The sequence below is a fragment of the Schistocerca piceifrons genome, chromosome 6 (genome assembly GCF_021461385.2).
Source record: "Schistocerca piceifrons isolate TAMUIC-IGC-003096 chromosome 6, iqSchPice1.1, whole genome shotgun sequence".
Classification (NCBI taxonomy): Eukaryota; Metazoa; Arthropoda; class Insecta; order Orthoptera; family Acrididae; genus Schistocerca; species Schistocerca piceifrons.
In genome coordinates this window covers 42,954,574-42,978,852 of record NC_060143.1, presented here as the reverse complement: position 1 = coordinate 42,978,852, position 24,279 = coordinate 42,954,574, and the positions used below count along the sequence as shown (strand labels likewise).

Here is a 24,279-nt window from a genome sequence, read left to right as displayed (position 1 = left end):
GTTGGCCTTCTTATACGACCCTTGCAAAAACAATTAACCCAACATGAAACTGTACTACAGTCCACTGTAAACTCAACACAAACTTCACTTAATGCATTGTGCTGTCAGGTTTTCGATCTTGATGTACGACCTCTGGTCTTCAATAGTCACAATAACCTGAGACCCCTGCAGGATTCATTTCTACCTCTCGGGGGAGGGAGGGAGGGGGGGGGGGGGACTTTCTTCCTCCTCCACATCTCACATAATTTTCATTGCTGCGCATTATTTATTTATTTATGAAATGTCCCTCGTATAATTGTATAACTATGTGCTTCCATATACCAACAGACTGTAGATTGACTGCACTTTCCCAATATTCTACCAATACACCAAAATCTAACATCAGAATTACTTACAAGTGAGACTATGTCATCACTCCATTTCATATCCTTATACAGTGTTACACTCAGGTATTTGAATGAGTTAGTCGATTCAAACTGTGACTCACTGATATTATAGTGATAGCACTATGTTTTTTCACTCTGTGAAGTGCACAATTTTACATTTCTACACATTTAAAGCAAGTTACCAACCTTTGCACCACTTGGAAATATTATCACGAGCTGACTGAATATTTATACAGCCTCTTTCAAACAGTACTTGATTACAGGTAACTCCATCATCTGCAAAAAGTCTGTGGTCATTAATATACACTACTGGCCATTAAAATTGCTACACCACGAAGATGACGTGCTACAGGTGCGAAATTTAACAGACAGGAAGAAGATGCTGATGTGGACTGCTAAGGCAGCCAGTCCACAGTGACGGGTAGCCGAAAGAAAGGCACGCGTACACACACGCCGACTGGCGTGAAGTCTGGAACAGGATAACTATTGAATGGTAGCAAGAAAAGTACGTAGCTGCTTTATACTTAACTTTTAATCATTGTTGTATACATCGTTCTTCTTGTTGAGACATTTCATACGATAACTATCAAACTATGTAAGGCTAATGGCGCCTTGCTAGGTCATAGCCATGGACTTAGCTGAAGGCTATTCTAACTGTCTCTCGGCAAATGAGAGGAAAGGCTTCGTCCGTATAGTCGCTAGCAATGTCGTCGTACAACTGGGGCGAGTGCTCGTCCGTATCTCGAGACCTGCCTTGTGGTGGCGCTCGGTCTGCGATCACACAGTGGCGACACGCGGGTCCAACATGTACTAAATGGACCGCGGCCGATTTAAGCTACCACCTAGCAAGTGTGGTGTCTGGCGGTGACACCACAAATGCTGTGATATGCAAATGATTACCTTTCCAGAGCATTCACACAAGGTTGGCGCCGGTGGCGACACCTACAACATGCTGACATGAGGAAAGTTTCCAACCGATTTCTCACACACAAACAGCAGTTGACTGCCATTGCCTGGTGAAACATTGTTGTGATGCCTCGTGTAAGGAGGAGAAATGTGTACCATCATGTTTCCTACTTTGATAAAGGTCGGATTGTAGCCTATCGCAACTGCGGTTTATCGTATCGCTACATTGCTGCTCGCGTTGGTCAAGATCAAATGGCTGTTAGAAGAATATGCAATCGGTGGGTTCAGGAGGGTAATACGGAACACCATGCTGGATCCCAATGGCCTCATATCGCTAGCAGTCGAGATGACAGGCATCTTATCCGCATGGCTGTAACAGATCGTGCAGCCATGTCTCGATCCCTGAATCAACAGGCGGGGACATTTGCAAGACAACAACCATCTGCACGAACAGTTTGATGTTTGCAGCAGCATGGACTATCAGCTCGGAGACCATGGCTGCAGTTAGCCTTGATGCTGCATCACAGACAGGAGAACCTGCGATGGTGTACTCAGTGACGAACTTGGGTGCACGATGGATCCAGGTTCTGTTTACAGCATCATGATGGTAGCATCCATGTTTGGCGACATCACGGTGAACGCACATTGGAAGCGTGTATTCATCATCACCATACTGGCGTATCACCCGGTCTGATGGTATGGGGAGCCACTGGTTACACGTCTCTGTCACCTCTTGTTTGCATTGATGGCACTTTGAACGTTACATTTCAGATGTGTTACGACCCGTGGCTTACCCTTCATTCGATCCCTGCAAAACCCTACATTTCAGCAGGATAATGCACAACCGCATGTTGCAGGTCCTGTATGGGCCTTTCTGGATACAGAAAATGTTCGACTGCTGCCCTGGCCAGCACATTCTCCAGATCTCTCACCAATTGAAAACGTCTGGTCAACGGTGGCCGAGCAACTGCCTTGTCACAATACGCCAGTCACTACTCTTGATGAACTGTGGTCTCGTGTTGAAGCTGCATGGGCAGTTGTACCTGTACACGCCATCCAAGCTCTGTTTGACTCAATGCCCAGGCGTATTAAGGCCGTTATTACGGCCAGAGGTGGCTGTTCTGAGTAACGATTTCTCAGGATCTGTGCAACCAAATTGCATGAAAATGTAATCACGTCAGTTGTAGTATAATATATTTGTCCAATGAATACCCGTTTATCATCTGCATTTCTTCTTGGTGTAGCAATTTTCATGGCCAGTAGTGTACAATATGAACAGCAAGGATCCCAAAACACTTTCCTGGGATATACCCAAAGTTACTTCTACATTTGATGATCACTCTCCATTCAAGATAACATGTTCTGTCCTCCCTACCAAAAAGTCCTCAATCGGTCACAAATTTCACTTGATACCCCATACGATAGAGCTTTTGACAATAAGAGTATGTGTGGTATTGAGTTAAATGGTTTTTGGAAATCACGAAATGCTGCATCTAACTGACTATCTTCACCCAAAGCTTTCAGTAAGTCATGTGAGAAAAGTGCAAGTTGGGTTTCCGATGATTGATGTTTTCGTAATCTATGTTGGTCTGCATGGAGGAGGTCAGTCTGTTCAAGATATCTCATTGTGTTTGAGCTCTGAATATGTTCCCAGATTCTACAACAAATCTATGTCAGGAGTATTGGAAGACACAGTTTTGTGGGTAACTTCTACCATCCTTCTTGTAGATAGGTGTGACTCGTGCATTCTTCCGGCTACTGGACATGGGTTTTTGTTCGAGTGATCTCCAATAGATCATAGATGGAAGAGGGGCTAACTCAGCGGCAAATTCAATATAGGGATTCTATTGGGCCCTGGAGCTTTGTTCCATTTTAACGATTTCCGCCATTTCTCAACACCACTGACACCAATACCTATTTCACTCATCTTTCCAGTGGTATGAGGATTAAATTGGGACAGTTGGGTTTCCCTTTGTAAAGGAACATTTGCAAAAACAGTTAAGCATTTCAGCTTCTGCTCTGCTACCCTTAATTTCAGCTCCTGTGTCAATCGTTAGGGAATGGACACTACCTTTGGAACCACCAACAGCCTTTTCATACAACCAGAATTTCTTTCACTAAGATATAACATTATCGATTTTTTATCTAATTTACTGAACATATATACCTTTCTGCTGGTTTTAGTTTAGTGGAGTTCAAACTATCTGTTCTAATTAGTTTTCACAGAAGACAATTAGTAATGCTTCAAGGATGTCCTATCGCGCTCACCATTAACAAGAGCGTAATTTTTACAATTGATTGTTGGATGATTAAAGTCTCTACTTATGATTACAGAATAACAGGGGAACTTACTTACAATTTTTGGTTACATCAGGAAATGAGTCTGGTGGGCAATAGAAGGATCAAGTTACCATTCTATGCCCAACCCAGCACTGAGTCTTGCCCAAATAATATCACATGGAGTTTCAATTTCTATCTTGGTGGACTTGAGTCTTTTGCCTACTGCAACAAATACACCCATTAACCTATCCTTTTGACAGACACTTAAATTTTCCCCAGAAGTCCCACTCTATCAATTTCAGGTTTCAACCAGCTTTCTATACCTAGTTTTATGGGAGCTTCACTGCTTTTCAAGAGCATTTCGAACTCTGTCACTTTGTTGTGAGTGCTTCAGCAGTTGTTGCTGCTGCTGCTGCTGCTTTTGTTGTCTCCAATCCAGAGACTGGTTTGATGCAGCTCTTCATGCTACTCTATTCTGTGCAAGTCTCTTCACCTCTGAATAACTACTGCAACCCACATCTTTCTTGGTCTCCCTCTATGGTTTTTACCCTTTACACTTCCCTCCAAAACTAAATTGGTGATCCTTTGATGCCTCAGAACATGTCCTACCAACTGATCCCTTCTTATAATCAAGTTGTGCCATAAATTCCTCTTCTCCCCAGCTCTATTCAGTACCTCTTGATCAGTCTAATGATCTACCCATCTAATCTTCAGCATTCTTCTGTAGCATCACATTTTGAAAGCTTCTATTCTCTTCTTGTCTACATTGGTTATCGCCCATGTTTCACTTCTACATGACTACACTCCATACAAATACTTTCAGAAAAGACTTCCTGACTCTTAAATCTATACTCAATGTTAGCAAACTTCACTTCTTCAGAAACGCTTGCTTTGCCGCAGCCAGTATACATTTTATATTCTCCCTGCTTCAACAGTCATCAGTTATTTTGCTCCCCAAATAGCAAAACACATTTACTACTTTAAGAGTCTCATTTCCTAATTAATTGCCCCAGCATCACCTAATTTAGCTTGACTACATTCTATTATCCTTGTTTTGCTTTTGTTGATGTTCATTCCTCCATTCCATTCAAGACACCACCCATTCCATTCAGCTGCTCTTCTTGGTCCTTTGCTTTCTCTGACAGAATTACAATGTTGTCAGCAAACCTCAAAGTTTTTATTTCTTCTCCATGGATTTTAATTCCTACATGGAATTTTTCTTCTGTTTTCTTTACTCCTTGCTCATTATACAGATTGAATAACACCGGGGATAGACTACAACCCTGTCTCACTCTCTCACTCCCTTTCCAACCTTAGGTTTGCCTTTCTTTAATCTAACTTCTAAGATGAGTCATAGGGTCAGTATCGCCGTGCATGTTCCAACATTTCTATGGAATCCAAACTGATCTTCCCCGAGGTCGGCTTCTACCAGTTTTTCCATTCATCTGTAAGGAATTCTGGTTAGTACTTTACAACTATGACTTAGTAAACTGGTAGTTTGGTAATTTTCACACCTGTCAGCACCTGCTTTCTTTGGGATTGGAATTATTATATTCTTCTTGAAGTCTGTGGGTATTTTGCCTGTCTCATACATCTTGCTCGCCAAATGGAAGAGTTCTGTCATGGCTGGTTCTCTCAAGGTTATTACTAGTTCTAATGGAATGTTGTCTGCTGTTGGGGCCTTGTTTCGACTCAGGTCTTTCAGTGCCCTTTCAAACTTGTCACACAGTATCATATCTCCCATTTCATCTTCATCTACGTCCTCTTCCATTTCCATAATATTGTCCTTAAGTACATCGCCCTTGTATAGACCCTCTATATACTCCTTCCACCTTTCTGCTTTCCCTTCTTTGCTTAGGACTGGTATTTCATCTGAGCTGCTGATATTCATGCAGGTGGTTCTCTTTCCTCCAAAGGTCTCATAATTTTCCTGTAGGCAGTATCTATCTTACCCCTAGAGATACATGTTTCTACATCCTTACATTTGTCCTCCAGCCATCCCTGCTTAGCCATTTTGCACTTCCTGTCAATCTCATTTTTGAGACGTTTGTATTTCTCTTCACCTGCTTCATTTACTGAATTTTTATACAGGGTGAAGCGAAATTCAGGCACTCGGCCTTCAAAGCGCGACTCCTCACATGCCAGCGATAAAAAAATGTCTGTCACAAAATTTCGTCCGGCGAGTACATCCGGCAGAAAAAGGATGTTAAAGAGTGACAATATGGCAACACTGTAACCACATGTATATTACCTACCTCGGTCAGCACATAATAGTTGTGTTGTACAGTTGGTGCAGTGGATAGAATTTTGGGTTAGCAAGCAGGAAGTCAAAGGTTCGATCCTGGGTTCAAGCATACATTTTTTATTTGGTAAATGTAGTCCAGGTGGTACAGTATCTGGCATCTTAATCATCAACAGCGATTGCAGCTGGTCCTCTGGAAAACATTTGCACTTACATACGACTATCGTAGAAATGGAAGATTGGTCAGCTTTGAAACAAGCCCTTTCCATGCCGTAGGCATGAATTTATTCACACCACTTCATCTAAGAGATGTGAAACCTGTTTTCTTTGTACCCTCCTCCAATGGTCACATAGGTTAGTACCAACTACTATTCTTGTCTCGTTCAGGTCAATTACATTTCGTTAGGGCCTTACGTTACCAGTAGGACTAGCAATGCGCTTTGCGAATGATGTCCAAACTCGATTATTATTTGTATGTGTTATTACCATGGTACCATTAATTGTTTCAACTGTCTATTTCTTATTTTTCTAAACACACATTTGTTGTGTCCAGCGTTACAAAATGTTGTAAAATTTAGAATACATGTGACATAAGAATCAGTGCATATTACAATATGAAATGTCATAATGAGATCATCAAATTAAAAAAATGCACCCCAACCCAGGATTGAACCCTCGACCTCCTGCATGGTAAACCAAAACTCTATCCACTGCACCAACTGTGCAGCACGAGTAATTTGTGACATCAGAGGTAGTTACCATACGTGTTGTTACAACATTGCCAGATTGTCACTCTAACATCATTTTTCTGCCGGACGTACTCGCCAAATGAAATTCTGTGGCAAACATTTTTTTATCACTGGCATGTGAGGAGTCGCGCTGTGAAGCCGGAGTGCACAAATTTCGCTTCACCCTGTATTTTCTCCTTTCATCAATTAAATTCAATATCTCTTCTGTTACCCATGGATTTCTACTAGCCCTCATATTTTTACCTACTTGGTCCTCTGCTGCGCTCACTATTTCATCCCTCAAAGCTACCCATTCTTCTTCTACTGTATCGCTTTCCCTTGTTCTTGTCAATCATTCCCTAATGTTCTCTCTGAAACTCTCTACAGCCTCTGGTTCTTTCGGTTTATCCTGGTCCCATCTCCTTAAATTCCTACCTTTTTGCAATTTATTAAGTTTTAGTCTACAGTTCATAACCAACAAATTGTGGTCAAGAGCCCACATCTGACCCTGGAAATGTCTTACAATTTAAAACCTGCTTCCTAAATCTCTGTCTCACCATTATACAATCTATCTCAAACCTTTTAGTGTCTCCAGGCCTCTTCCACATATACAACCTTCTTTCATGATTCTTAAACCAAGTGTTAGCTGTAATTAAGTTATGCTCTGTGCAAAATTCTACTATGTGTCTTGCTCTTTCATTCCTTATCCCCAGTCCATATTCACCTCCTCTTCCTTTTGCTACTATCGAATTCCAGATATTGCGAACCTGGCATCCACTCATCAGGCATCATCATCATCATCATCATCATCATCATCATCATCATCACTACTACTGCTACTACTACTGTTACTAATGTTGTTGTTGTAATTACATTTATTTCAGCTTAATAGTACTCACATTGTACATTAATCTTCTGAGCATTATTGATTAATGTGCAGTTTTCATTTCATTTTTACATTCTTTGTTTGTATAAGATCATAATTGAATTCTGAATTATTCAGTCTGCCAAAATTCTGAATTATTCAGTCTGAAAAAAAAAGAGCCTTCCCCACCAGAAATTAATTATTATTGTATTCCCAATTCCCATATTTCTAATTATTCAGCTGATTAAAATACCTCTTTGGTCAATTTCACAATTAATGCAGTTTGTTAAAAACATCAAACTGTACAAAAATATGTTCAATATAATGAACTATGTGAAAAAAATTGAAAATTTCATCAACTTTATAAAAATAAAATTATTGTACATCAATAAATTTAATTTATCTTAAAATGTTATTACATACAAAAGTCTTCCTGTGTACACAGATGTGCTAATGCGAAAATTCCCCAATGAAGTGGTGATGTAGGTTAGGGGAGCAAGTGGGCACGTTGACCACCATTCCTAGGTAGCAGGAGGATGCCGAGTTGAATAAAGGCTGCTTCACACACATCAGTGACGGAACAGTACTGTGACCGGCCCGTTATAGCACTGGTTGTAACGCCACAGTAGCGCCTATTCACAGTGGTCAGTTTTTCTTTCAGTATGTACACTTGAGCAGCCTGGATGACGAATTTCTCAGACAATGATCTTATGCTGATTGCTCTGATTTTGGAATGAAGAAGAGGAAAAGTGGGCAAAAAAATGGAAGTGGTTCATCAGACACCGAGAAGTAGAGAAACAGTAGGGGAATTTGCCACTTTGTGCAGTGAACTGATGCACGAAGGAATAAAAGTTCCATGAATAATTCAGAATATCATATAATTCATTCAACTTACTATTGAACAAGTTGTATGTTCATCTAAAAACGTGAAACACACAGTGGAGAACAGCCATCGCACCAAGAGAACAGCTCACCATTTACTTGAGATTAGTTAGAATTTAATATAATTAACTGACACTTGGCAATTTATTGGTAATTAAATATAACATATCAACATTCATCATTATAGGCTTCTGTTGTATAGACTTGAGTATTTTCTTTTGTCTCACGCAATACTGATTCAGTACTGCTAAGATCACCTGCGAAATCTTCATTTGTTACATCCCTGCAGTCTATCTTCCTTCTTTTCAGTTGTTTGGTGACTGAAGATGCACTAAATATAATTTCATTTAGTTATCACAAGGGCAAAATATGGTTCACAAAATCATAAGAGATATATGCAGGATAATTACAGACAATATAATGGACGAACTGATGCCTACTCCTACAAAAGAAATGTAGAAGAACCTTGTGATGCGTTTTTATAAAATGTGGCATTTTTCCTAACTTGGAAAAAACATTTCTATTCAGGCTCCTTCAAACAACAGACCACTATTCTTTATCCCTCAGGCAGGTGCGCATGTATTTTATTGCACAAGCAGTCACGCAGCACATTTTGTGCACCACTTTCACTGCTCAGTTCTATAGTTATTTTAATATGCTCTCACACTAGTACTGATATTAATTAGTTTATTGTTTTTAAAAGTAGATATAGCATCACTCAAAATTATATTAAAAATATTGATATAACAAATTTTATTGTGCAGTTCATACAAATAATTTATTATGGGCACTGTTGCTCACTTAGAGTGGGATAAAATTGTTTCATTATTTAACATGCCTGTTAATTATACTTTATTTACAAAAGTTGATATGCATCTAAACACATAAATGACATAGTTCTAAAAAATCTATATTTCCTGTCAGTGTTGAAAATTAATATAATGATAGTGAATGCCTGCAGAAACCATATTATAACAGCTTACAGACAGGCCATGTTCATTACTTAGTAATAAGAGATGTCAAGATTCAAATCACTAGTCATCTGAGTCTGCAGGTGTAACTTGGCACTTTTCACAGGTGTAACTAACTTGTATACCTCCTGCAAACAAAACTATTACAAGAATCACACTTTACTGTTGTGTTAATATTCTTGGCCCTTCCATAAATAACACAGTGTCCCTGTTTCTTAGCCGAATGCTTCTCAACTTGCTCAGATGTTGTCCAGTACCTTTGAAGAAACAGCAATATGTCCTTGGTAAGGCTCTGAATTTTGGCTCTTTCTATCAGATGTGATTTCATGAGATCATAAGCCAGGTTCTTCAGAAATACTATTCTCGTAACCTTTCGATTTTGTCCATTTGCGTAAAAAAGGATCTGGGCATTGATACCAGCAATGTGCATTAGAGTGAAACTGAGTACCAAAAGCCACCTTCTTGTTATACGAGCCACAGAATATGTGCCATACATCTCCTCGACTGCGTCAACACCACCCTTAGTGGCATTGTGATCTAGCACAATCTCTGGCTTTTGAGAATCTTCATCAATAGTACCTGAATCTTCTGTGGTACGTATGAACCCAATGTCAAATCATTTTTATATCTGAAGAGGATGAACCATGTACTCGATTTTTCTTGGGCAGGAATTTCTCGTTTATTCTTTCCGAGTGTCCCAATACGCACAAACCTTTTACCTAATAGCAACATAGCCAAGAAGCAACTTGTATACCGACTGTCCATAGTTCTATTCCTGTTGGATCCCTCTATATGACTCACAAGTATGTGAACTATTTATGACACTGAATTTGAGACTGCATAAGGTCCTTCGGGTTGTGTTCTGCAATATACCTCAAGGTTGATTGTAGAAAATGATTTTGCTTCACAAAACGCAAATATCTTAATGCCATATTTGGCGAGTTTGTAGGGGATATTTTGTACAAATCCACAGCGACCACTAAAAGCTTGAAGTTTCTCATCAATGATTACAAACTCAATTTTTTAACTGGTTATCCAGAATCGAACTTACTGTGGCCACCTTATCAAATGTTCTCCTCTCTTCTCTTGTGCTTTTATCATCAAAACAAATACAACAGCAAGAATAGAAACCGCTTGTGGCTCATCACAGCTCTTCCAATTTCGGTTCATGATTGATCAGTCTTCCACAGTTCATTTGTTCGTATATTTCACAGCAGTGTCGATCATTTCCATGTTAATTATCTTGAGGAGTCCAGAAATGTCGGTTGTTACATCCCTGGCAATAGACTTGGGTCCAGGAAAATGTTTTACAATATTTTTCCTTCTTGCTTTGCTTGAGGCAGAGCTAGTACATTTCCTCCATTTAGAAGTTTTGTCTCTTCCCACAAACCAATCACCAATAGAACATGGTTGACAATTATTGTCTTCAATTTCGTCTGACTCATACTCTTGTTCTCTTTCAGAGTCATCGTCACTACGAGTAATTACCTCCACTTCCACACCAGTATCACCGTCCAATACAGTGTCTATATCTTTCGTAAAATCTGGATCTTCATTCACAAGCCATTCAAGTTCCCCATTAGTTAAACACTTTCTTGCCCTAAAATAAAAATTTATATCGAACATGGGCCACTGGAATGTTGCAAGTAAAATAACTGCTATGTTCAAACATGTAAAAAAATACTTACATAAGCAGTTGTGCGGTGCACTGAGTGTTCCAGAAGTGACAGCATTACACTAAATTCTCCATTTAACAAATTCCTTAGCACTGACAATTACTGCACTGAACATAACAGTCGTCAGAACAATAATGAAGGAATATGTCAAGTTTTAAAGGCCTACATTGTTGCAAACACATTGGATATGCCGATTATATAAATTTGGCACACTGTGCACCAGCATGCCTGCTCTAGGGTTAATTACATGAAGACATTCCCCTTAACTCTGTTGCCCCTTGTAGACACTAAGTGTAACTATACTGCTACTGATGTTGGGGCATATGAAAAGAAAATTTATAGCTACGGCCAACACACTGAAACAATAACATTTTACCTTAGCTGGTTTTATTCATTGATGTAAAATCAGAAATATACACATATGTTATCACAAGTTGTTTTTATTTCTGCTCCTGTTTTATTCCCGAGAGTATTGTTAAGCTCTAGGGGTTGGCGAGATCATACAACACAGGATAGTTGCCCACCAATTCAAAAAGTTCATTGTCATTCACGTTTACGATGTTAAACTACTACTCAGCATCACAACAATCAGACCATGATGCAACCATGACGTGAGAAAATATCGGCTGCAAGAAATATGGCAACCACAATACAACGGCAGCAGCACGGTTTGCATTGTCACATCATGGGCGAGTGTGAACACTGTCCTTTAAACTCCTGGAAAAATATCTTCAAACATGTCACCGGTATAATGGCCAGTCACGGCATTGTCACATCACTGATATGCGTGAAGTGCCATTAAGGCTGACAACTAAAGATGTACACTATTATTCTACACTGAAGCATCAAAGAAACTGGTATAAGCATACGTATTCAAATACAGAGATATGTAAACAGGCAGAATACAACGTTGTGGTTGGCAACACCTACATAAGACAAACAAGTGCCTGGCACAGTTGTTAGATCAGTTACTGCTGCTACAATGGTAGGTTATCAAGATTTAAGTGAGTTTGAACGTGGTGTTATAGTTGGCACACGGGCGATGGGATTCAGCATCTCCGAGTTAGTGATTAAGTGGGGATTTTTCCATACGACCATTTCACGAGTGTATCATGAATATCAGGCATCTAGTGAAACATCAAATCTCAGACATTGCTGTGGCCAGAAAAAGGTTCCTGCAAGAACAGGAGCAACGACGACTGAAGAGAATTTTTCAATGTGACAGAAGTGCAACCCTTCTGCAAATTGCTGCAGATTTCAATTTCAATACTGTGCCATCAACGAGTGTCAGCATGCGAACCACTCAACGAAACATCATCATTATGGGCTTCCAGAGCCGAAGGCCCATGTGTGTACCCTTGATGAATGCATGACACAAAGCTTCACGCCTCGCCCGGGCCCGTCAATACTGACATTGAACTGTTGATGGCTGAAAACATGTCACTTGGATGGCCGAGTCTCGTTTCAAAATATATTGAGTGGATGGATGTGTACATAAAAGGAGACAACATCATGAACCCAGGGGACTGTTCAAGCTGGTAGAGGCTGTGTAATGGGGTGAGACGTGTGCAGTTGGAGCGATATGGGACCCCTGATACCTCTAGATATGACTCTGAAAGGTGACATGTATGTAAGCATCCTATCTGATAACCTGCACCATTAATGTCCATTGTGCATTCTGATGGACTTCGGAAATTCCAGCAGGACAATGCGACACACACCCCCACATCCAGAATTGCTACAGAGTGGCTCCAGGAACACTCATCCGAGTTTAAACACTTCCGCTGGAAACCGAACTCTCCAAACATGAACATTGTTGAGTATACTTGGGTTGTCTTGAAACATGCTGTTCAGAAGAGATCTCCGCCCCCTCATACTGTTATGAATTTATGGACAGCCCTTCAGGATTCATGGTGTCAATTCCCTCCATCACTACTTCAAACATTACTCAAGTCCATGCCACATCATGTTGCGGCAGTTCTGCGTGCTCGTGGGGGCCCTTACCAGGTCAGATGGTTGGAAAAATCATAGTGAAACAAGTTTCATATGTCAAAACTGGTTCCATTAAAACCTCAAGCTCATTTATTCAGTTTATTTTAGAGCCTTATATAACTGATGCCATATCTTCATCATCTCAGAAACTTTGAACCTGTGCTAAAATATAAGTCTTATTACACATTTCTGGGGTCATATTCTGGCCAGTTCTAGGCAACAGTCGGTTTGCCTCCTTCAATCAGTATGGTGTAATGAAACTTCCTGGAACATTAAAACAGTACCAGATTGGGACTCGAACCTGGGACCTTTGCCTTTCATGGGAATGCACTCAAATCACTAAAACATCAAAACCAAGCGTGACTCATGAACCATCCTCACAGCTTTACTTCTGCCAATATCTCATCTACTACCTTGCAAACTTCACAGAAGTTCTCCTGTATATCTTGCAGGACTAGCATTCCTGAAAGGAAAGACACTGTGGAGACACGGCTTTAGCCACAGCCTAAGTGTTATTTGCAGAATGGATTTTCACTCTGGAGCGGAGTGTGGACTGATATGAAACTTCCCGCCAGAGTAAAACCGTGTCCCAGACCTGGATTCAAACCTGGGACCTTTGCCTTTTGCGGGCAAAATCTGCAAAAATTTGAGGTTGCTGTAAACATTGTCTGCCCGATCATTAACACACAACATTAACAATATGGGTCCCAATACACTTATCTGGGGCACAACTAAAGTTACTTCTAGTTCTTTTCCTAAGGATAGGGCAAGCAAGGGACACCTACACAACCCATTATACTTTTTGCTGGTCTTTGCCGTTTTCACAGTTGCAGCCAATTTTTGCCAAATTGCCTGCAGCTTCTGTTAATTTGAAAATCTATATTTTCAGAAAATGAAAAATATAGTGTTTCAATTCTTCAGGCCAGTTCTCCCTGTCTGACAGCTTAGAAGGTGTATCAATGGAAGTCACAAGTACCAGGTTTTAAGGGGGATAACTGTGTCTCAAAGCACAGACATAAAGCTAAATGTACACAGAGTCTTTCCTTAAAAACTGAACAGAAACAGCTGGGAAACCTAGTCATTGAGCATTTCCTGGAAGGTATTCATGAATAGTGATATAGATTGAACCGTATCATGACAATGACTCCAGGCTTCTGGGACAACATATATAAGATATGAATGCATAGTTTTGCAGTGTTATATACTGATAAAATTTTCTTGGGCTTCCAGCCACAGCCAGTGGTTTAAAATCCACAAGCTTTCGACCGAGTTCTCCTGGGCCGTTGTCAAGTGGTGATTTATACAGCTGTGCTGTCTTCGATGACATCATTGGTGCTCGCTCCAGTGATGTTGTCATTGCGTGCTTGCCGGGTTCCAAGTTGTGCTTAGCTGCATACCGCTGTCTTTATTGTGAGTGTTGTCAGAAATTTTTAACTCTATCGCTTCCTTTATAACACTGTCTCAAAAACAACAGTCGGTTTGCCTCCTTCAATCAGTATGGTGTAATGAAACTTCCTGGCACATTAAAACAGTACCAGATTGGGACTCGAACCTGGGACCTTTGTCTTTCATGGGAATGCACTCAAACCACTAAAACATCAAAACCAAGCGTGACTCATGAACCATCCTCACAGCTTTACTTCTGCCAATATCTCATCTACTACCTTGCAAACTTCACAGAAGTTCTCCTGTATATCTTGCAGGACTAGCATTCCTGGAAGGAAAGACACTGTGGAGACACGGCTTAGCCACAGCCGAGTTACCCTGGGACGTTGTCAAGTGGTGATTTATACAGCTGTGCTGTCTTCGATGACATCATTGGTGCTCGCTCCAGTGATGTTGCCATTGCGTGCTTGCCGGGTTCCAAGTTGTGCTTAGCTGCATGCCGCTGTCTTTATTGTGAGTGTTGTCAGAAATTTTTAACTCTATCGCTTCCTTTATAACACTGTCTCAAAAACTAGTAGTTCATGTAATAACAGATGTCTGAGCAAATGCAATACGGCATCCATTTCATAAAACATGTTCCGCCACCGCTGATTTCCCAGGAAACCATAGGCGAAAACATCTCTCGTGTTCCACACGGCACTTTTCAATACTATGTACAGTCTGTCTGATATAGAACTGTCCACACCCACATAGTATTTTATACACTCCTGGCATTCTTAGTCAACAATGTCTTTCACAGGCTTCATTAGCTGTCGAATTTTAGCCAGTGTCCTAAAAACCGTATCGATTTTATGCTTCTTTAGAAGCCTGCTAATCTTTCCTGTTATTGAGCCACACAACAGCAAGAATGCAAGCTTCTTCATGCCCTCCTTGGAGGTCTTCTGCTTATGTTTCTTTGGCAAGATGACTTGTGAAATCCGGCAGCAGTTGTAGCCGTTTCTCTGAAGACTTTCCGTAAGTGGTTCAGTTCCTTCTGAAGGCTTTCGGCATCTGAAAAGGCTTCAGCTCGATGCACCAATGTCCTCAGTACAGAACAATTCTGCGAAAGGTGGCGATAGCTGGTTGTTGTTGTTGTGGTCTTCAGTCCTGAGACTGGTTTGATGCAGCTCTCCATGCCACTCTATCCTGTGCAAGCTTTTTCATCTCCCAGTACCTACTGCAACCTACATCCTTCTGAATCTGCTTAGTGTATTCATCTCTTGGTCTCCCTCTACGATTTTTACCCTCCACGCTGCCCTCCAATACTAAATTGGTGATCCCTTGATGCCTCAGAACATGTCCTACCAACCGATCCCTTCTTCTGGTCAAGTTGTGCCACAAACTTCACTTCTCCCCAATCCTATTCAATACTTCCTCATTAGCTGGTAGCATGCAGATATCGGTCTGTGTGGGTGGGGTTTCCGATAAACACTGTGGCCGAGACACAATTTCTTTCCAGCAGACGTGGTGGTCTAGAAAAGGTAAGGCACCATCTGTCTCTACTACTATCATGAATCTGATGTTATCATGGATACTGTTGATGTGGTTGAAAAATTCTTCCAGCTTTTCACACCCTTGAGGCCAGACAATGAATGTGTCATCGATGTAATGATAAAAGCAACTAGGCTTTGCACGAGCTGTGTCCAGGGCGATGGTCTCAAAGTACTCCATGAAGAGGTTGGCTATTACTGGAGCTAATGGGTTTCCCATTGTGATGCCATCCATCTGGCTAAAATAATCTCCATCATACAAAAATTATGATGATGTCGAAATGTGCTTAAATAAATCCACAACAGTGTCAACAAATAACTGAGAGAGCAAATCTAAAGACTCTTTGAAGCGAACCCGCGTGAACAATGACACCACATCAAAGCTAAACATCATATCTCCTCCTCCAAGACACAAGCATTTAATTCAGCTGATGAAATCAGTCATATTCTTAATGTGGTGCTGACAATGACCCAGGTGCGGAGTAAGGAGGCTGGCCAGATGTTTAGCTAGTCTATACGTTGGCGATCCAATGGGACTTATGATGAGACATAGAGGATTGTGTTCCCTATGAACCTTGGGAACTCCGACGTCTTCTCACTGAAGCAGGCACATCAAGCGTGCAATCAAAACATTACGATACATGGCGCTGGAACAAGCACCAGCGACGTCACTGAAGACAGTGCAGCTATATAAGGATGGCAGCAGCAATCATTTAACAGTCACCACTTGACAATGGCCGAGGCAAACTCAGCCGAAAGCTCACGGATTTTAAACCACTGGGCGTGGCTGTAAGCCCAAGAAAATTTTATCAACGTAAATAAGGAGACTGTTGAGACAAAGATGTGAAGAAACTAATGAATGGGGACAGATGCACCATGTAAGGAAGTCTCGAGCTTGGTGCGCTCTATATCTTGTCAGTCATCTTAGTCAGAAAATATGAGGGCCGACACATGTGCTAGAAATCAAGTGTTGTAGAAGGTCATGATCATAGAGGAGAAATAAATACACAAACAGTAGTACAATGGTATATACCTTTCAGTTCAGCTGAAGCATAGACAGCAAGCTCATCCCAAACTGCAGCTTGCTACAGCACAAATCTGCCCACACATCTGGAAATGTATGTTATGACAGTTGCAAATACTTGGCAGTGTTGTGAGATAAAATCACGGGAGTTTTCACTGAAGACTGTAATAGATGATAACATCAAAATTAGTTTCCATGAATACAAGGTAAAACAAAGCTATGGAAGTGTTGATGAAATAAGCCTGGAAGTAAGAACCAGTAAGGGGGCCATCACTGATACTCTTCTGCAATGTGTACGAAGTGATTCTTGTGAATTCTTTAATCACTAAGGCACAAAGTACTGAAAATGCTAAGACAAACTGAAGGGTGCTAATGATAATCTGCAATGAGTTCAGCAAATTAAAACAGCCATTTCAAAGATCATGAAAGGTTTTCCAACAGACACCATGAAATGTATCAATACATGGTAGTTAGGGTAAGTATGACATGAAGTGTTGACCCCAAGTGTCAAGCTGCCATATTTATAAGCTTATATACATTTTGTAACAACCTAATTTCAATTATCTGGTTATTTAGAATTCAGTTTACTATACCGATTAATATTCTATCATTAATTTCATTCTGACTTTAGCAACCATAGATTTATCTCTGCACCAGATCGACCGGTACTAATCAATACTTTAAAAAAAACACAAATAATTATCATTTTATAATTGCAGGATAGTTTTTGTAAGGACTGACATTAGCATTCCATTTGCATTTGTGTAATAAACTCGCAGAAATGTTAGGCACATTTTCCAACTAAAAATCTTCATGATACAAGCAACTTTATAAAAAACGTTGTTAGTGAGCAAAGTTTATGAATTTCAATATTAAAAGCTAGAATCCGTTTAAAATTGTGATGTGAGAGGATCAAATTAATGCATAACTGAATGATGACAGTCTGTGTACACTAGAAAGATTTTGACGGTAATCCATAAATTTTCTGTTTCTAATAATGGATGACATAGGCAGTAATTGTTACAAATATATACAAGGGGTGACGAATCAGCCATGGGAGAGTCAGTTTTCCGACAGTTTTTCGTAGCCTGTTTTGGTACAGTTATACGCAGTGAACACGTGATTTTGAAGGAGGACATCATGTAAACACGAATTTCTTGAAAATTTTCTTAGCACTACCAAATCAATAGTTACACTGTCAAGACCTCAGCAAGTTGATGCAAATTTTAGTGGAGCACATAACTCGCAAATTCTTTTACAGTTACTGAAGCACTGGGGATTACCAAGAAATGAAGATGAGTATTTGCTAATTAATTGTCACACACTCATCTATTTCAACCATATAACCTAGACCCAGCAGTGACCAACTGTAAGACACTGTACACCAGAGGTAGAAAATACAAAAGCAATGTTTTGCAGAGATGTAGCATCTGTTTCACTGGTGGGTATAAACATTCAGGGACGAGAATTTCTTGGAGGTAGATATTATAAAACAGTCAACATCCACAGTTATAGTAACATCGTAACACTTTCAGTCCAAGTTTACTGTTAAAGAAATATAAGATAAACAAACATGTCTACCTGGTGCTGCTGGTACACTGACTGAAGGTGGAGCAGATGGAGATTCCCTAGTAGCATGACGAAGATCAAGAGCTGCTTCTGACCCTCGTGAGTCATCTACAGACATAGCAGGTGGACACTGAAGGCGTGGTGATAGTCCTGGACGGCTTGAAGTTCCTTCTCTGGACACAGGTCGACTCGCTTCCCTGATAAACAGAGAAAAGGTATTAAGTATGATTATAAGTTCAGAAATAAATGAGAAACATGGTAGTTACAGCATTATGACATGAATAGATTGCTACACACTAAATAGTGGAGACGCTGATCGCAGACAGGCACAACAAAAAAGACTCTAGCAACTTAAGCTTTTGGCCGTAAGACCTCCTTCTGCATTAGACAAATGCATGCACATGCACACACACACACATTCACACAAACACAACTCACACTTACAAGTGTCTCTCACAGTCAAGGCCATGTCGGGCTTCAGCTACCAGGCACAGTGGTCCTGTGAGTGTGAGTTGCATTTTTGTGTGTGTGTGTGTGTGTGTGTGTGTGTGTGTGTGTGTGTGTGTGCGCGCGCGCGTGTGTTTTCTCAGTTTAAATGGTCCGCGGATATGAACATAAATTTCTCGTAAATAACCAGGTTAATGGTTATCCATGTTACCAAGTTAATCCCCCCCCATGAGCCATGGACCTTGCCATTGGTGGGGAGTGCGTGACTCAGCAATACAGGGGTATCTGTTGAGAGGCCAGACAAACGTGTGGTTCCTGAAGAGAGGCAGCAGCCTTCTCAGTAGTTGCAGGGGAAACAGTCTGGATGATTGACTGATCTGGCCTCGTAACACTAACCAAAACGGCCTTGCTGTGGTGGTACTGCGAACGGCTGAAAGCTAGGGGAAAGTAGAGCCATAATTATGCCTGAGGGCATGCAGCTTTACGGTATGGTTAAATGATGATGGCGTCCTCTTGAGTAAAATATTCGGAGGTAAAATAGTCCCCCATTCGGATCTCTGGGCGGGGACTACTCAGGACGACAATGTTATCAGGAGAAAGAAAACTGGCATTCTACGCATCGGAGCGTGGAATGTCAGATCCCTTAATCGGGCAGGTAGGTTAGAAAATTTCAAAAGGGAAATGGATAGATTAAAGTTAGATACAGTGAGAATTAGTAAAGTTCGGCAGCAGGAAAAGCAAGACTTCTGGTCAGGTAAATATGTGGTTGTACATACAAAATCAAATAGGGGTAATGCAGGAGTAGGTTTCATAATGAATAGGAAAATAGTAATGCGGGTAAGCTACTACAAAACAGCATAGTGAATGCATTATCAATTAGGTAAAAAGACGAGGGCTAGTAGAAATCCTTGGGTAACAGAAGAAATATTGAATTTAATTGATGAAAGGAGAAAATATAAAAATGCAGTAAATGAAGCAGGCAAAAAGGAATACAAATGTCTCAAAAATAAGATCGACAGGAAGTGCAAAATGGCTAAGCAGGGATGGCTAGAGGACATGTGTAACGATGTAGAGGCACATGTCACTAGGGGTAAGATAGATACTGCCTACAGGAAAATTAAAGAGACCTTTGAAGGAAAGGGAATCACTTGCATGAATATCAAGAGCTCACATGGAAACCCAGTTGTAAGCAAAGAAGGGAAAGCAAAAAGGTGGAAAGAGTATATAGAGGGTCTATACAAGGGCGATGATCTTGAGGACAATATTATAAAAATAGAAGAGAATGTAGATGAAGATGAAATAGGAGATATGATTCAGAGCACTGAAAGACCTAAGTCGAAACAAGGCCCCGGGAGTAGACAACATTCCATTAGAACTACTGACAGCCTTGGGAGAGCCAGGCCTAACAAAACTCTACCATCTAGTGAGCAAGATGTATGAGACGGGAGAAATACCCTCAGACTTCAAGAATAATGTAAAATTCCAATCCTAAAGAAAGCAGATGTTGACAGTTGTGAAAATTACCGAACTATAAGTTTAATAAGCCACGGCTGCAAAATACTAACACGAATTCTTTACAGACAAATGGAAAAACTGGTAGAAGGCAACCTCGGGGAAGATCAGTTTGGATTTCGTAGAAATGCTGGAACATGTGAGGCAATACTGACCCTACAACTTATCTTAGAATATAGATTAAAGAAAGGCAAACCTACATTTCTAGCATTTGTAGACTTAGAGAAAGCTTTTGACAATGATGACTGGAATACTCTCTTTCAAATTATGATGATGGTAGGGGTAAAATACAGGGAGCGAAAGGCTATTTACAATTTGTACAGAAACCAGATGGCAGTTATAAGAGTCGATGGGCACGAAATGGAAGCAGTGGTTGGGAAGGGAGTGAGACAGGGTTGTAGCCTTTCCCATGTTATTCAATCTGTATATTGAGCAAGCAGTACAGGAAATAAAAGAAAAATTCGGAATAGGAATTAAAATCCATGGAGAAGATATAAAAACTTTGAGGTTCGCAGATGACATTCTAATTCTGTCAGAAACAGCAAAGGACCTGGAAGGGGAGCTGAACAGAATGGACAGTGTCTTGAAAGGAGGATATAAGATAAACATCAACAAAAGCAAAACGAGGATACTGGAATGTAGTCGAATTAAATCGGGTGATGCTGTGGGAATTAGATTAGGAAATGAGACGCTTAAAGTAGCAAATGAGTTTTGCTATTTGGGGAGCAAAATAACTGATGATGGTCGAAGTAGAGGGGATATAAAATGTAGACTGGCAATGGCAAGGAAATCGTTTCCGAAGAAGAGAAATTTGTTAACATCGAGTATAGATTTAAGTGTCAGGAAGTCGTTTCTGAAAGTATTTGTATGGAGTGTAGCCATGTATGGAAGTGAAACATGGACGATATATAGTTTAGACAAGAAGAGAATATAAGCTTCGGAAATGTGGTACTACAGAACAATGCTGAAGATTAGATGGGTAGATCACATAACTAATGAGGAGGTAGTGAATAGAATTGGAGAGAAGAGAAATTTGTGGCACAACTTGACTAGAAGAAGGGATCGGTTGGTAGGACATGTGCAGAGACATCGAGTGATCACCAATTTAGTATTGGAGGGCAGTGTGGAGGGTAAGAATCGTAGAGGGAGACCAAGAGATGAATACACTGAACAGATTCGGAAGGATGTACGTTGCAGTAGGTACTGGGAGATGAAGAAGCTTGCACAGGATAGAGTAGCATGGAGAGCTGCATCAAACCAGTCTCAGGACTGAAGACCAGAACAACAACAACAACGACAACGACAACAACAACCACCAAGTTAATGTGATGTTGGCAAAGATGTCACCAAGATATTGCAGTGATCTCTACTTATTTTCAAGGCAACATAACAGTAAATATTACAGCCATCTGGCCAGTATCTGCTCAAGGCACCTATCACTTATAACAACGCAAGTCTGATAATATCATGGATAAAATGAAAACTGAGTCACCCGGCATAAAATAAATTACTGATCAGCACATACATACATAAAATATATTACTGGTTCAGTCATGGGAGTCCTAACATTCCCTAGAAGAGTCAAGTGTCAATTAGCTGATTAAAAAGAACAGGCGTATCAGTACTGATGGTTACACACCAATAAGTTGCAATGTATAATGCTTTACTAGAGACCAACAAAAGCTGTTCGAAGGGCTAATTAAGTGAATAATAACTAAGTACAAATCACATACATTTTCATTTCTACTCGAATAACTGTATGTTCTGAAGATACCGAACACTGCCTAAGACAATAAAGGCAAAGAAATGAAATATACATTTAATTTTACTTGAGAGTTATGTAGCACGCAGTGAAATGCACATTAAACAGACTGCGTAAGTACCCCTCATTCTACAATTCACCACAATCTGTCACCAAAACCTTTACTTCGTATTCACATTAGTTGGTTTCACTGATTCACACCCAAATTGTTGCTTTCCACCCTAAACTAGACCTTGAGCTATGCTACAGATCAGTTCATCAAACCAAACCCAGATACCAACAGGGAACAGTATCACAATATATCCAAATCTGCACTTATAACTATTGATTTATTCAATGATTATTGTACTGTATTCTGTAAACCTCATGACACAGGTGAGCCTTCAGAGATGTAGAATGAGTCAAGCAAAACATTAATAGGCAAAAGCAGCCACTGCAGGCTCCTTCTGTAAACACACCTATTACTTAATGGTAATTAATCTGCCATTCATTCATCTGGATATTATTATAAATATTATTTGCACACAGAGTGAAGTTGATTATGCATATAACCAGATTTGGATATCACACTGCTCTGTAGTATAGTCTGCTGTGTAGCGTGGGTTATCAGTTAAAAGCCAGTTCCTAATGTCAAGACCTTTAGTATTTTGGAGTACGTATTTTCCATGCTGCAGTATAGGCTATACAATAGTGGCAGTTATTTTCATTTTATAATAAATTTCAAAAAAATAAAATAAAAAAAGGGTTACCGTGCATCGACCTAACTGAAGATACTGCTGTCTACCAAACTCATTAGAAGATATGGTTATAATAGAGGGAAAGATTCCACGTAGGAAATATATATCTAAAAACAAAGATGATATCAATATAATGGAAGGAAACATTCCACGTGGGAAAAATTATATATAAAACCAAAGATGAGGTGACTTACCGAACAAAAGCGCTGGCAGGTCGATAGACACACAAACAAACACAAACATACACACAAAATTCAAGCTTTCGCAACAAACTGTTGCCTCATCAGGAAAGAGGGAAGGAGAGGGGAAGACGAAAGGAAGTGGGTTTTAAGGGAGAGGGTAAGGAGTCATTCCAATCCCGGGAGCGGAAAGACTTACCTTAGGGGGAAAAAAGGACAGGTATACACTCGCACACACGCACATATCCATCCACACATACAGACACAAGCAGACATATATATATATGTGTTCCCGCCCGGGATCGAACCGGGGACCTTCTGCGTGTAAAGCAGACGTGATAACCGCTACACCACGGAAACGACGGTTCTTTTCATGTACCACCCGGAGACTCGTAATAGCAATAGTTTGTCTTCTGTGTTAGCAAGGGCATCGGCCACTAGCTCCCTCCGATTCGTGAAGTTCCTGCAGTAAAAGACGTCGATGAAAACAATCCAACCGCGACAGACAGGGAGAACGCTGGCTGAGCTGCAGCCCTACATGGTGAGACCATCAAAGGTGGCGTCATTCACATGCAGTGCGTTTTCGGAACGAATAGGCTCGTTGGTCTAGGGGTATGATTCCTGCTTCGGGTGCAGGAGGTCCCGGGTTCAAATCCCGGACGAGCCCTTGCGTTTTGTACAACGGTGTGGTAACAAATCACATGGCGGCGGCTGTTTCGCGCATTTCCAGGCCTCCAAGTCAGCGCTAAAATCCGACAACCAGTTCTGAAACCGTTTCATGTTTCATTTGAGCCATGTGCACCCTGCTGATGGAACGTTTGAAGTTGATTTAAATGGTCACAGTAGAGATCGTAGCAAGTGTCTTGCTGAGTGCGACGAAAACGGGTTTCCGCCCGCAATCGAGCCGAGGACCTTCTGCGTGTTAGGCACGGCGCCTGGGCTCGGCGGCAGCTGCTGCTCTTTCCTTCCTTACGAGATACCGTCGATTCGCGCAGTCGTTATTGCAAAAGATGTCACCAAAGGCAATCGCTTCGTTAGCGGCACGGTGCCTGGGCTCGGCGGCATATTTAAAGACCAATGTCTGCTTGTGTCTGTATATGTGTGGATGGTTATGTGTGTGTGTGCGAGTGTATACCCGTCCTCTTTTCCCCCTAAGGTAAGTCTTTCCGCTCCCGGGATTGGAATGACTCCTTACCCTCTCCCTTA

The 24,279-nt window shown here is 40.7% G+C and overlaps 1 protein-coding gene and 2 non-coding genes across 3 annotated transcripts in view; 1 reads left to right on the top strand and 2 right to left on the bottom strand.

The window, feature by feature from the left end:
• The window catches only part of LOC124803015, a 625,123-nt gene that overhangs the window by 572,449 nt on the left and 28,395 nt on the right, over positions 1–24,279 (bottom strand). The window contains exon 2 of the mRNA XM_047264121.1: positions 18,449–18,633. Coding sequence (XP_047120077.1) covers positions 18,449–18,633 — 185 coding nt within the window. The remainder of the gene's footprint in view (positions 1–18,448; positions 18,634–24,279) is intronic.
• On the bottom strand, positions 23,361–23,433 carry Trnav-uac. Its single transcript has one exon. It is a non-coding gene; the product is annotated as a tRNA-Val (tRNA).
• On the top strand, positions 23,669–23,740 carry Trnap-cgg. The gene has a single exon. It is a non-coding gene; the product is annotated as a tRNA-Pro (tRNA).